General features: G+C 46.8%; 1 protein-coding gene across 3 annotated transcripts in view; it reads right to left on the bottom strand.

Moving 5' to 3' along the window:
• NRG2 (neuregulin 2) overlaps positions 1–15543 on the bottom strand; it is a 382704-nt gene that overhangs the window by 89202 nt on the left and 277959 nt on the right. For 2 of the 3 annotated variants that reach the window (XM_065555856.1, XM_065555854.1), the window contains one exon: positions 11343–11408. The exons of the other annotated variant lie outside the window; for it this stretch is intronic. In XM_065555856.1, the coding sequence (XP_065411928.1) occupies positions 11343–11408 (66 nt within the window). The remainder of the gene's footprint in view (positions 1–11342; positions 11409–15543) is intronic. 3 annotated transcript variants of the gene reach the window in all.

Genomic DNA, 15543 nt, shown 5'->3' with positions numbered 1-15543 from the left:
TCTTTTGAGGATGAGCAGATGGTGCCAAGATATTAGATGGATCAAACAATTTCCTCTTCTGGAATCTTGATCTCTCTCTTCCTTGATCAAAAGGCCTCTAATGGAAGAAACAGGTCGAAGCGGCAGGTTGAGGACTCTGTTTGGTAGAAGCTTGAGGTCTATACTGCTTTCTTCTAAAGGACAGAGTGAGGAGACCAAACAACCTTAATATGGCTCTAGAGTCCTTTAGAGAATGCAATGTGTCATCTGTCTTAGCACTAAAAAGATCTTGACCATTGAAAGGGAGGTCCCACTAGTATAGTCTGGCCCTCCCTAGGCAGGCCCAATACAGAAAGCCAAGAGTCTTCTCATGACAACAGTTCCAGTTGCCATAGATCACATCCACTGAGTCCAAAGCTGCTTGCAGAAATTTTTTGCAATCAACATTTCTTCAGAGCAGATGGAAGTAAATTCTTCTAACTCTGCAGGGAGTTTATCATAGAATCTGTGATTCTTCCCCATTGCATGTAGTTATATGTAGCCAGCATTGCCTGATACAGTAATTCTAGACACTGACCTGAAAGGAATTGAATAAATCTTGTCTCCAAATGACCTTAGCTTGCTGAGACAAGGTCCTTTCAGATCTGAAAGATCTCTTTGAACCCCTAAAACTCTGGGTGATTTCCCTAATCTCTGGTGCATTCGAGGAACAGAGGTTGTTCCCTGTTCTTTCAGAATCTCTTCGAAGTTGCTTTCATGGATTTCTCCATGAGGAAAATCTTGAGGACACTCTGGACTCCAGTCTGCGTTTCTCAAATGCCTAAAATACTCACACATAGACATTATACAGCTCTCCTTGAATATTTACCCTTCTGTTCGACAAATGAAATTTAAAACCTGTTAAGCATGACTAAGACATAGCAGCCCCAAAAGTCCTCCACCACTACTACCTACTTTTTTTTTCTTTTTGCCAGCAGGCCAGAAAACAAAAAAAATCTAATGAAGTGAAAGCTAGCTGTCCATTCATCCTACACTATAGCTATCTAATTAAGAGGGACACAGAGAATTTCCAACACTCTGTCGGAACTGGATGGCAGTTGGGGTCTCCCTGCTCTTAAGAAGGGGTGCGCAAGAGCATGTGACATGTGCAACCCCTAGGGACTCTGCGAAAGAAAAACCTTCCACACTGCAGCACAGAGGGTGCGAGCACACCCAGAAGTGGGATCCGCATGCACAGGAACTTGAGAAAGAATGTTATAGCTCCTACATCAGATGTGATTTAACCCTATGACCACTGATTTTCAGCATGCTGCTAACCAAATTAATGCTTAGGAGGTCATAGAGATACTATATCTGTAGTCTCCAAAGGGTTAATTAATGCAGTTTAGACTATAAATTGTATTTTATTTTTTATGAACCACAGCTACTGTTTATCAGAGCAAGAGAACCGTGCCAGTTAAGACCTGCTTTTCACCACTTTTTTTTTTTTAAATAACATTGAACGCTGGGTTCATAGAGTACAGACACTTCACACTCTCAATATTTAGACATTAGGTTTGACAGATGAATTCAGCTGGTTTGAGAGTGTATACAAATCACTTGCTCTGTATATGCCTAATGTACTTACTGATAAAACACAGAATCTGAGGTTCCTTTCAAAGTAGTTTGCCCAACCCTCCATCAGAGATGAAGTACAGTGAGGTCTCTGGGCCAAATTATCCTCTTAATTACACTGGGGTGTAATTCTGGATTAACTCACTGATGTCCATGAAGTGACAATGAATTTATACTGATGTAGCAGAGCATGGGTTTCTATGCTGATATTTACCATCTTCTCAGTCTAAGGCTGTCTTATAACTAGCACTGCAATACCGTCAAAAGGGTATCGCTTTAACGTCTGAACTGATCCTTAATATTGGGGTTTCGCTATTTGAAGTATTGTGAATGTTTCTGATCCTCTTAAATCAAACCATGCAAGTCAGAGCAGACTGCACTAGGCTGACAGTTGATGGGGACGATTTCTGTGCCTGCATTTTTATTGATCTGGGTATATCCCAACATTTAGATTGTCAGTAAAATGTTGCTCGCTAAAATGACCTCATCTTGTTTGCGAAAGGGTCTTGAGGGCACAACAGAGGGACAGCCAGGTTTATTTAAGTACGCGCCAGTGCAACACAGGCTACATCTGCACAACAAGCTAAGGCCCTGATGATGCTGCCCGTGCACACATACTTGTGGAAGCTCAATGAGAACTAGCACGAGTATAAATAGTAGTGAAGGTGCAGTAGCACAGGCAGTGGCACCAGAGGCGCAGCTGAGCCATGCTGCATACGCACCATGGTTTTCAGGTGCATTTGTATTTGGCCCGGCTCAGCCCTGCATCCGCTACCCATGTCACTATGGATACGCTGCTATTTATAGCCATGCTCGCTCCACGCAAGCTAGCACCTGTATGTGTACACAAGCAGGGGAACCATGCCCCTGGATCATAGTGTAGGCACAGGCGCCCACAACAGAACGCAGAACACTTCACTTGAAACAACAGATAATGCGGAACAGTCACAACTTCAGTCCATTTTATGCCATTAAGGCTTCTTAAGAGAAGGGATTGTAAATGTTTCTTAACTCACATAACCTGGCTGCCTGTTTCAGTGAAACGGCCTGTTTCAACTGCTTGCAGCTGCAATATTCTGTATTTTTGTCAAGGATCAAGAAGAATCTCTCAAGTGATCTCTTGAAGCTCACAAGGTTGTCCGACTTATTCTCTCCTCTGCCATCCGGGCCCCAAAAAGCACCTGCCAGCATCACAGCATCCATCTTCTTGAATCCCTATAATACCACCAACAACTTTACACTTCTATAGATGCTTTCCTCCTAGGGTTGCCAACCCTCCCGGTTTGGCCAGGAGTCTCCTGGAATCAGACTCAATCTCCCGGAGGCTACTGAAGCCAATTTGGGAGATTTTAGGCCACTAAAAGTCCAGTGGCGTAGCAGGGCTAAGGCAGGCTCCCTACCTGCCCTGATGCCGCGCGGCTCCCAGAAGCAGACAGCATATCCCTGCAGCTGCTAGGCGGAGGCATGGCCAGGGGGTCTCTGCGCAATTCCCCCGCACCGAGCGCTGACTCCACAGCTCCCATTGGCTGGGAATGGGGAACCACTGCCAATGGGAGTTGTGGGGGTAGTGCCTGCAGGCAGGGGCAATGTGCAGTGCTGCCTGGCTGCCCCTGAGCCTAGGCCGCTGCTGGACATGCCATCACTTCTGGGAGCCACCCAAGGTAAGGGCCACCTAGCCGGAGCCTGCACCCCAAACCTCCTCCCACACCCCAACCCCCTGCCCCAGCCCTGAGCCCTCTCCCACACCCAAACTCCCTCCCGGAGCCTGTACCCCTCACCCCTTCCTGCACCCCAACACCTTGCCCCAGGCTCAACCCAGAGCCCCCTTCCGCACCCAAACTCCCTCCCACACCTTCTCCTGCAACCAAACCCCCTGCCCTGAACCCCCTCCCGCACTCAAACTCCCTTCTGCTCCCCAAATCCCTGCCCCAGCCACCTCCTGCACCCAAACTACCTTCCAGAGCCCACACCCCGAACCTCCTCCCACACCCCAACCACCTGCCCCAGTCCTGAGCCCCCTCCCACACACAAACTCCCTCCCAGAGCCCACACCCCTCGCTCCCTCCCAGACCCCAATCCCCTGCCCCAGGCTCAGCCCAGAACCCCCTCCCACACTCCAAACCCCTCAGCTCCACCCCCCAGCCCAGAGCCCGCACCCCCTCCCGCACCCCAACCCCCTTGCCCCGCCCAGTGAAAGTGAAGTGAGGGTGGGAGAGAGCGAGCAACTGAGGGAGGGTGGCTGGAGTGAGCGGGGGCAGGGCCTCAGAGAAGGGGTGTGGCCTTGGGGAAGGAGCGGGCCAACGGTGTTTGGGTTTGTGTGATTAGAGAGTGGACAACCCTATTTTCTCCAGCCATCTTAAAGTGCATTATTAGATGAGGAAACTGAAGCCCAGAGAGGGTCACAACAGTCCAATGGCAGAGCTGGAAATAGAACCCAGCTCTCCTGACTCCCAGTCAGGATTGATTTAAAAAGAAGTTTTTCTAAGATAACAAAAAAAAATGTTTGTATTTAAACTGGATTTTTAAATTTCAATTCAATAGATTTTCTTTCTAAAAACAAACCTATTTAAATTTTAAATAACCCATAATAAGGCCTAAATTTACTATAATCTATTAAAATCTTTTAAATTTAATAAAATAATAATATTCAAACGGTACATGTTTGTTGCCAATGTTCTAAAGAAAGTCTGTGGACTGAATTAGCAGAAGTCACTGGCGAAGCCACCAGCACCAGACTTTGCTGAAGCGCTAAACCCAGCTTTTGACAGCAGTAGCCTCTTGTGCAGATGCAGAGAGAATATTTTCTCCATTCAGTTTATTCAACTAGTTCGGTCCAATGATTAGTTCATTTAAAGTTGAAAAACCAATTGGGAGTTGTAAAAGAAGGAAAGCTTGTTTTCCTCTTCTGGTCTATGAATAAAAATGAGGTGTGAGAGGATGAGATCTACTGGTTCTAAAATCTTGAAGGACACGGTGACCAGAAACCATCAGTTCAGTTCACTAACTACAGACAGGGCCGGCTCTGGCTTTTTGCCCGAGGCAAAAAAGCCTCCCGCCACCCTCCCTCCCCGCCCCCCCCACCAGCGTGGCAGGGGAGGGCGCCAAGCCTGGCCGCGGGCCACTCTCCCCGACCAGCCAGAGCACCGGGAGGAGGCCAGGGAGCCCGGCCGGGGCTCCGCTCTCCCCAGTGGCCAGAGCGCCGGGGGGAATGCGGTGAGCCCGCCGCGGCTCCACTCTCCCCGGCAGCCAGAGTGCCGGGAGGAGGGCGGAGAGCCCGGCCGGGGCTCCGCTCTCCCCGGCGGCCAGAGCGCCGGGAGGAGGGCGGTGAGCCCGGCCGGGGCTCCGCTCTCCCCGGCGGCCAGAGCGCCAGGAGGAGGGCGGAGAGCCCGGCCGGGGCTCCGCTCTCCCCGGCGTCCAGAGCGCCGGGGGGAGGGCGGCGAGCCCACTGCGGCTCCGCTCTCCCCGGCGGCCGGAGCACCGCACCGCGCTGCCCCCCTCCAGGTGCCGCCCCAAGCACAAGCTTGGTGGGCTGGTGCCTGGATCCGGCCCTGACTACAGAGAATACTTCCTCTGTTTAATAAAATTAGTTTTAAATGCAAAATGTTTTAATAAACTTTTTTTTATGTATCCAGCACAGTTGTTAGTTTTATTTAGCTAAAACATTTTAAAATGCTGTTTGTGAATTTTTAATTAAATTCCAATTTCCAACACAGTTTGACACAAATCATCATCTAGTAAATACATAATGTGTCTCTGACTATTTTCAACATAATACAAAAAGTAAAAATTAGGAATCTGAATAAATGTAAGTTAAGCTATATAATTTGTATATATGTATTTAGGTATAATGTGTCCTTCTGGACAGCACAAAGTACCACCAAATTTAGTGTAAAGGTTATATTTAGAAAAACTTTCTTTAGAAAAAATCAAAAATTAAAATGCAAAATAAGATTAAATTTGATTATTCAAATCAAGGTTTTCTGCGTGCTGTTTTAAATCATTATTAAAATTTTATTTAAATCAGTCCATTCTGCTGTTATAGTTCCCTGCTCTAGCCACTAGACAAACTGCCTTATATATCTCAAGGATAACTTTTTTCATTCTCTTTTTTCATTCTATCACACACCATTCCAGGTGTCACATTTTCCAGCCATTCATCTTTAATATACCTATAGGACCGATCATATTCTATCTATAGTTGCAACATAGCATCTTGGTGTCTGGGTCCTGTTGTGCCTCGGATTAAAAGCCCTAACTCTAGACACCCCTGAAATAAGCAATAGAAAGGATGATGCATAAGGAAGCTCAGATAGTTTTATGACGTTAAAGACAAGTGCAAAGTACTTCATTTTGGGAAAAATTAAATGCCCAGCTACAAAATGGGAAATAACTGCCTGGGCATTAGAACTGCTGAAAAGGATAATTGTGGATAGTTCTCTGAAAAACATCTTCTCAATGTGCAGCGGCAGTCAAAAAAGCTAACAGAATGTTAGGAACCATTAGAAAAGGGACAGATAATAAGACAGAAAATATCATGACGACACTGTGTAAATTCATGGTACACCTACACTTTGAATACTGTGTGCCGTTCTGGTTAAATTAAATTAATGGAGATACCCTATCTCCTAGAACTGGAAGGGACCTTGAAAGGTCATCAAGTCCAGCCCCCTGCCTTCACTAGCAGGACCAAGTACTGATTTTGCCCCAGATCCCTAAGTGGCCCCCTCAAGGATTGAACTCACAACCCTGAGTTTAGCAGGCCAATGCTCAAACCACTGAGCTATCCCAAAAAAGATATATTAGAATTGGAAAAAGTACAGCACACCTCAACCAGTAGCCATGATCTCCCTCTGCTTTCACAAGCATTGGGTCTAATTCACCTGCCAAGTCATAAAGTCGGGTGCTTCCTTCGCACCAGCATGAATTGCTGAACAAAGGGCAAAGTAGTGGACTGCCTGGCTGCAGCACCCCATACACTGCTCCCTACTGGTGAGCTGTGGCTTTACATCCACAAGTAAGCACCATATAAACTCCCTGGAATCCCCTGGGAGTTCTCAGAGGTTTGAAAAGTGCAGGTAACAACCTACAAACCTTCCCCAAAACAATGAACGGCACCAACCTGAGGTAAGGATCATTTAGAGGTTCTAAGCTAAGCTTTTTATTTTATTTTTTATTTTTTTGAATATAACATGGAGAATTTATAGATCATAATTTTACAAGAGTGAGGCAATTCTGATTTTACCTATTGCCACCTCACAAACACCTTCTCCACTTACCACACACTTTAAAACACACAGATGTGGCACTGGTCTTCAGTGACCACATAAGAAATTTCAGGTAGAGTGGTTTCATTTTGGTGAGGTTTGATGGGGTTCACAGTAAAGCTTGTAATGGAAAAAGCCAATTACTGCCTTAATTATGGAGAGCTTCCTACCTCTCCATAATAAAGAAAAAACAGAGCCCGGCTTCAAAATAACAATGTGCCATCATTTCCAAAGTGGAGGTGACATTTACCGAAACAGGGAGACTTTCACACAGCTGCAAGCTTGGGTGGAAAAGAAAGAAGACAAACAGAATGAAAATTTACCTACATAGCAGTTTTCTGATTCTCTTTTTCTTGTTGGAATACAGTGTGTAGGCCCATTTTCCCCACTGGTTACACAGGGAAAACTCCCGTAAAAGCTTTCTCCCTTTGCTTGATATTGCAGGGAATTCATAATATTCAGCTTTCAGTTAAACCAGTGTAAATCCAGAGTGACTCCAGTGAAGCACATAATTACTCTGGATTTATACTGGTGTAATTGACAGCAGATTCTGCTGGAGAAACCTGTGTTTATGGTGCCATAATTTGCCACATCTTAGCCTGATGTTGCTCATGCAGCATTTAGCATAAGCACAGGATTAAATTAGAAGGGGATGGACTCTAAGAGAATGAACCCTTTTTAAAGACAAACTGTTTTTCTAATTAGGAACCCTAATAAAATTGTATCCAGATGTTGTTACCTGATATACTTGAAAACTTTACCTACTATAAAATGCATGGGCAGAACTAGATACATGTGGACTTTTATTTTCTTAAAACATTGGGGTGGGAAGGTGGGAAATTGCTTAGTTTTCTACTAGGAAACCTTAATAATATGCCTATCGGTACACCACAATGATAATTTCTGTGGGTACTGGTAGGTAGTTTAATAGCCAGAAAATGGATCCTTCCAAACAGAAAGAATCCACATTAAAATTGTAACCACTATAAACTCAACCTTTCCCCAACCCAGCATTTCTTACCTTCTTTTGTCATGTCACGTCTTAATTTACAGCGTTATCCCAAAAACTTCACTCCCATTAGCAATCCAACCCAACAGAACTACTTGTGTTTGGAGCAAGGTAAGGCCTTTGGACTATATGTTCTTCAAGGCAGAGACACTATAGTTCCTTTATCTGTCACGGTCCATGCACACATATAACATTATATATTTAATGACAACAGATAGAGGATCCTGACTGCACTAGCCAGAAGTATGGGATGCAGGATCAAGTCCTTAAATGACCCAATCCTGCATATTAGTTCCACGGGCGAAGTGGTCCATGTTGCTATCACACAGTCAGGTGCTAGATGAACAGCAAGGCACAGCAGATAGTCATTATTTCTTGGAAATGTACAAGTAGTATCACCTTGGTTTGTAATCTTCATGTAACTGTTTTTAACATATCATTTACATATATAAATGATTTGCTGTTAGGTTCTGGAAATAACACACTCAAAAGATTGGTAGGGAGAGAAGGTGATTTAAGGGCTGAAACTAAGCCCTGATCCTGCAAACTTAAGTGTGAGACTGACTTTCCTCACAGGAGTATTCCCAATGAATCCAAAATGTTTATGGCCCCAGACCTGAAATCTTCACCACAGAGGTACAGCAGTCTGCACTGTAATTGTTTGATCTACAGTTCTAAGCATTGAAGCCAGCTTAGATGAGATCATTATGGGATGTCAGTGTATTGTTTGTGTTAGGTTAGTCGGGAGAGGGACTCATTTATAGAAACAGCATTATACTCTTGAATGAACTGACAGTATAATAAATATATCTGACAGACATCAGGCTTTTATAGATTTGCTTGGTGGCTAGCTTTTGTAGTTCTATTTTTAATGTTCTATGTTTTTCACGAAAGGAATAATCTAATAAAAATGAACGATAAAAACATTTCAGCCAAATGAAATATATCAGTAAATCTGCCCTTGCTCTCTAGAAATGTATGATAAAAATACAGTGATGGAGTACAATTCTATTTGCCTGCTACTATCCATACTATGCATGTATTACAAAGGTACTTTTTCTTGGTTTCCTATATTCCTACTTATCCTTGTGGAAAAAATAAAAAACAAACTGAAAAATAGAAAATAAAGTATGCATATATATAACCTATATAAATAAAACCTATTCACTGAAAGAGTTTGCATCTCTTAAAGCATGGCTAAAACCAAGGCCGGTGCAAGAATATTTTGCACCCTAGGCGAAACTTCCACCTTGCGTTCCCCCTCCCCCTCCCCTTGCCCCGGAGCATCGCATATTATAAAGTTTCAAAAATGAATACTGAATAATGTGGCATTGTTCATTAGAATTAATATACGTTCGGCTTGAAAATGTATTAATTTCATTATTTAGTCTACATATTTAATGAAAATAAATGGGTCTCCTGCAGGTGGCTAGAGTCGCCCCTCCGCACCCCTCCCCCCCAGATCTGGAAAGGGCTGTTTTGGGGATCAGAGCACAGAGCTGGGAGTTGGGATCTGGCTTCTATTCTCCACCCTGGCACCAACTCACTGGATGACTTCAGGCAAGTTACTTCCCCGTTCTGGGTTTCAGCTCCCCACAGCACCTGGTGTGAAATGGTTCCTTGCACCTGGGCTGGAAAGTGCAATGCAGGCGGGAGGGGGTGTCTGAAGACCTGTCTTCCCCACAGGTGTGAGGCGAGGACAGTGTTCCAGCCTCTGTCATGACCATCCTGGTTGCTTTACTCTGCCCCATGCCAATCGCTGCTGAAGCCCCTTACTCAGAGAGCTCTGGCCCAGGGCAGAGGCATCAGTGTCATTCTGGGTCTGATTTTCAGAGATGCTGAGCACCTGCGGTTCCCCCAATGTCTGTGGGAACTCCAGGGTTCTCAGTACTTCTGAAACTCAGGGCAATTTATTTCGAATGCTGGGCCAGGACTGAGCCTGCAAAGGCAGGTCCATATACACACCTCAATCCACAGCAGATCTCCCATCAATAACAATACAAGCAATCAGGAGAATGATGAGGGGCAGTTGGCCCAATGCTGGGAGTGGGGAGGATATGGCCCTAATGTGGTCACTAAACTTCTACCTAGTAAAGTTACTGGTGCATCTGCTGTCATTCAGTGGGAGAACAAAAATCTCTTGGGTGCTGCAGCCTGCACTTAACCTGAGTTGCTCGCACACTTGCAGTGGTTGTGCACCACACAACTGGACACCCACGTTACATGAAAATCTGGCTCTGACAGTGTCATAATTAGATTTAACAGATACTGCCGCATTTCCTAGAGCTGTTGTCCCAGGCTGGCTGAAGACTCAGGCAGACATAACTGTGTCAGCTAGATGCCCATCAGCTTTGGAAGATTTTCCTTGTAGCCATAAGGGCTTGAGACAGCCATGTTTCTTCACGGAAAACTTGCAGTGTGCTGCCCCTGAATCCCAGATTAATACATTGTGTGGGCGGGTGCAGAGCTCAGGGCTTGAAGGCCTCTGGTCTAATGGTCTGAGCCAGCGCAGAACTGGAAGCCTCAATCTCTGTATTCAAAGCAGGACTCCGACAATGGCTCCCCGGGTGATCTTGGGCAAGTCACGTCCCTGTTCTCTGCCTCAGTTTCCCCCAAAATGGGGCTCTATTTACCTGCTCCACAGGGCTGCAGGGATGAAGCCTTGGAAGGTGGCATGTGCTGAGGACGGTTACACTTTTGCAGCTCTTTAACCCTGTATCCTCTGGCAGGGCCATGATCCACCCCCACAGGTGGACCAGCGGTGGCCACGGTCTCCTCTTCCTTTCCCCCAGCCTGCCCCTCCCCGCCACTGCATTGCTGTCAATAGGGCCAGCTGCAGGTGGGTTGCTGTCAGACACTCCGATCTGCAGCCGACAGCCCTTGGGCAGCAGCCGCTGCTGCGGCAGGGGGACCGGGACTGTCAGAGCCAGAGGGAGCGGGCTAGGGAGCGATGTGGCAGCTCGGGGAGGCGGCAGCTCCCGGCTGGCAGGGCGGGCGGAGGCGGGCAGTGATGTGGGGCACGGTGGAGGGAGGCGGCGGGGCCCACGGTTGCAGAGGACGCCCGCAGAGGTAGGTGCTTACGCGGTTGCGAGCGGCCCATCCCCCCACCTGGAGCAATAGTGTAAAAGACAATTTTTGGGCACCGTTTTTTGGCGCCCCCAAATCTTGGCGCCCTAGGTGGCCGCCTAGTTTGCCTAGTGGTTACACCGGCCCTGGCTAAAACTTTTAAAGCACCTTGATTGTCAAGTTAGGATTCCAACATTTGTTAATTGCTCCTCTCTCTCTGGAGCTTGGGTATCAGAAACAAACATTTCCTTTGAAGGATTTAGTTAGTGATCAAGGCTTTTCTTGGAAACTGAACAGAAGTGGAGATTAAGTATATGCCAGGATGTGATAAAATATTAAAGTGAAATGTGTTATCAAAGCAAAATAAAGAAAGAGAAAGAATCTGGGGGACGGGGGCGGGAGGTACTTACACTCGTCTTCCATTACAACTAATTTAGTTTCTGAAGCAGGTAAGACTTGTGGTGCATTCGTTGTTCCTGGGGAAATTAAGGTAGAAAGTAGTGAACAAAATATTCATTTGCAGCTAAAGATCATGGTCGATTAGCTATTTTGGGGATATGTGTTGGAACAGGTGTTGAGGGATTTGCTGGTACAGAATATTCAAGGAGGATTTTAAATGTGTTTGTAGGGGTTGGCCTATTCAGCGTTCTCATTTGAATAATCAGGGAAAGCAGTTATGTTAAGGAGTGCCCCAGCACAGTGCATTGCTTTGTTATTCCACCAGATCTAAGAAGTTTCACTCTATTATTATCCCTGTGTTTAAAAAGCAGGAGGAGGAAATGGATATACAGCCCTGAATTTGACACGTAGATGAGACAGTTGAATGACGGATTCCTTCCTTGACATAATGGTGACTAGTAACCAAAGATGGGACCACAGGAGGCCACTGAGACAAACACTGACTGAGTTTAAGAAAAGGTAGGCTTATGACTGTAAGTAACATTTGTAGCTATGCAAGATAAAGTAATGCAATAGATGATCAGCATGTATGCCGCAGGGCTTAAACTGATCAGTTAGCAGAAGACAGGAAGGAATTTCTCAGGTTCACAATGGCGAACTGTTTGTTTTTTCGCCTTCCTCTGTGCAATATAGTAGCCACTACCCAAGGAAATATATCAGACTAGATAGACTAGTGCTTTGCTTTGGAATGGAAATACTGGAAAATTCTAGGCATGCGCATTCCTTATTCACTATATTCAAGACGCCTGACAGGTGTCACCAGCTGGCACCATCACTATCCAGTGCACAGCTCCTTATCTCCCTCAACATTTGCAAAAGGAAAAGGAGACACCGGCAGGACCACAAGGCCTAGGAGACACTTCTGGGAAATCACCTTGTGGATGCAGTACTGGGATGCCCACCACTTACCTCTCTGAAAGGTGAGCAGAAAGAGCAAAGTGGGAAAGAGCAATTAAAGGAAAACACAAACAAAAGCAAAAAGAGGTTTGAAACTCAGGTTCTCCACATGCATCTGGTAAGGACGGGGCGGCATTTCTGTTTCTTGGATGTGGCCTCGTCAGTACAATCTATGTCACTGGCACTTCAAGAGTAGATTACTTGAAGGAGGTGGTTGGAAAATTCTAATTTTCCTCAAAAAAAGTGAAAATGTTTCAGTTTCAGCAACTGAAAACTCTCACTAGTGCTGTGTATGGACTGACTGCCTGGGCTGCATTTAAGGGGCTAATCTCAGCCAATAAAGTTCTTCATGGGCCTGCTTGGCTGAGAGAGGTCTTGTTCCATGTGGTCCTGCTGTGGTTGTGCTTGGCAGAAGCACTTGTGCTGGAGCCCCCTGGGTTATCAGAAAGGAGGCTGATGACTGGGCATGTGCTACACGAGGAACTTTAGAATTCCCTGCTCCCTGGTCTGCAGTCAGGGCCGGCTCTAGGCACCAGGCACTCAAGCACATGCTTGGGGCGGCACCTGGTAAGGGGCGGCGGGGGGGAGCGCGGCGCGGCATTCTGGGGGGGGGCGCTCCGGCGGCGTGGCGCGGCGCTGGGGGGGCGGGCTCCGGTTGCGCGGGGCTCGGAGAGGGGGCAGCGTGGGCGCGGCGCTGGAAGGGGGTTCCGGCGGTGCTCGGCGGGGGGCGGGGGCGGGCTCCGGCAGCGCGGGGCTCGGCGCTCGGGGGGGGGTGCGGCGCGGGAGGGGGGTTCCGGCAGCGCTTGGCAGGGGGCGGGGGCAGGCTCCGGCGCCGGGGGGCGTCGCGGGGCTCGGCGCTCGGGGGGGGAGGTTCCGGCGGCGCTTGGCGCAGGGGGGGGCGGGCTCCGGCGCGCGGCCCAAGGCGGGGGGGGCAGCGCTCTGAGGGGGGTTCCGGCGGCGCTCAGCGGGGGGGGGGGGTGGCGCGGCGCTCGGCTGGGGGGGGTGGAGCAGCGCTCGGCTGGGGGGGGGGCGGCGCGGCCCGGCGCTCGGCTGGGGGTCTGGGGGGCGGCACTTTTTTTTGCTGCATGGGGCAGCAAAAAAGCTAGAGCCGGCTCTGTCTGCAGTAGCTTGGACATGTTGCCCTGAAAAGGCCATCCATTATAAGGGGCTCAGCTGTGGGGGATGGAAAGTTTTGGTTCAGTGAGAATTGAGGGTGGGGGAAGGGGGATGGGGAGGATGTTTATTTTTGCTGATTAGCATTTTTGAGAGTAACGAGTGGCTCCTTTTTTGCTCTTATTTATTTGTGGCCTTTGTTATGGATTACATTTCCAATTCAATTCCTAGCCAAGGATCCTAGAACTTGGAATAGACACCTTTCTCAAAAGGAAATAAATAAATAAATAAAAGTGTCGGTGGGGAGGAGTAAAAATTACTTTGCAAAAATTATAGTGCCCCCTGGTTGGGTTGTGGGCAGCAGGGATTGAACCCCAGACTTATGGATCAAAACGCATGTGCCTCTAAAGTATGAGCTAAGAGAGCCTGCTCTGTGAGCCAAGACTGTAGCAGCCTTATCAACCTCCACCTGCAGCACAGCCATAGCTAGAAGGGGACAGAGTGCCCACTAGGGTGACCAAATGTCCCGATTTTATAGGGACAGTCCCAATATTTGGGGCTTTTTCTTATATAGGCTCCTATTACCCCCCACCCCCATCCTGATTTTTAAAACTTGCTATCTGGTCACCCTAGTGCCCATTGGGAGGTGGGGGTGACACACTCCCATTGGCCCAGGAGGCTCGTTACTAGCTTTAGGGGTCCACCCAGGTCTCCACTTATAATGCTGCAGCCAGTGCTTAATTTATGCTGGGGTTTGTCAGGTCTGAGCCCCCACCCCTCTGGGCTTGCTGCACCAATTAGGAAAGTGAAAAAAAATCTCTATTTTTTCCTCTGAAACGTGTTTTTCTTCAAATTCTCAACATAGTTGTATCCATCAGGGTCATAACAAGGGAGGGACGAGCAGTGCAGCCACCCGGGTGCAAAGCTAGGGCAGAAAAATGGAGCGAATGAAAAAAAAACGGTAGGGAGTAGTGCCTTGCAGCAGGACTGGGAGCCCCAGGACCCGCTGCCATAATAGCGGGGAAGAATTCAAACAATGCAGGAGTGGGTATCGCAGGGTGGGACGGGAGCAGGATTAAAAAAAATAGTCCCATGCAGAGCTCTAGTAGGGGATGCAAATATACTTGCTGGCATTTTCTGGTGAAGTAAAGCACAAGGCTGTATCCAACACCACTTCTCTCAAACAGTGCAGGATTAGGGTAAAGAAAGGTCTTAAATCTTTTTTTTTTTTTAGTTTGGTTACATTTGTTCGGTCCATACGAAAATATAATTTTTCATTGCTCTTAATGATGTTCCTTAACAATATAGAAAACAAAGCAGACATCGTTAACTATTTTTAGTGACTCATTTAAAAGTTGTTACTGTGAAGCACCATAGCTGGTTGTTAAGTAGTAGAACAATATAATACTGTAGTTATTGTCATTTCAACTGAACAAAGAATGGTTGTGGACGTGTGTGTGTTTGGGGGGCGGGTACAGCAGGGCAGAGAATAAGGGAGGTGTGAGAATAACATTGTGTAACAATACTAAGGAGAGAACCAGGGCAAAGGTGAAGAGGTCTGTAGCTAGCAAATATATTCAGACTTTTTTTTTCCTGCAGTTGCTTTTAATTTTTTTCTGCACAAGCTACTACTTTGTATATGATGTAGAATACATGGTTGTAAACATAACACTAGTACAGTACAGGTTTCAGTGGTAGCCGTGTTAGTCTGTATCAGCAAAAAAAACGAGGAGTCCTTGTGGCACCTTAGACAGTGGGCTACTCTTTCAAATAAATGTGTTATGACTGAATGCATGGTGGTATTATTGCCAATTCAAAGTCATAAATTTAAAATTAAATCATTGTTTAAGCCCCGGTACCTCTTTCATTACAATTTAAGCACTGGCTGCAACCCTGTGTGGGAGATCAGCAGCTGGGATCAGCCCTATGAATCTCAGTGCCTGGTATCAGTCCAGTACCTTTCACTAGAGCTAAACTCTCCCTTTAATTAAAAATACAAAACAAAAAACCCACAGCAGTACCACGCTGTTATATTGCACAATGGAGCAGCCACATGCAAGGGTATCTGGGTCAGACCGTACCTTTATCGTATCAGTTAAATTGGCATCTGTCTTGTCACCCATAAAAAGATCTAGAATTTTG

This window comes from Chrysemys picta, chromosome 8, assembly GCF_011386835.1.
Source record: "Chrysemys picta bellii isolate R12L10 chromosome 8, ASM1138683v2, whole genome shotgun sequence".
Lineage (NCBI taxonomy): Eukaryota > Metazoa > Chordata > Testudines > Emydidae > Chrysemys > Chrysemys picta.
Note: the sequence above shows the minus strand (reverse complement) of the source record. Positions and strands in the feature narration are given on the sequence as shown.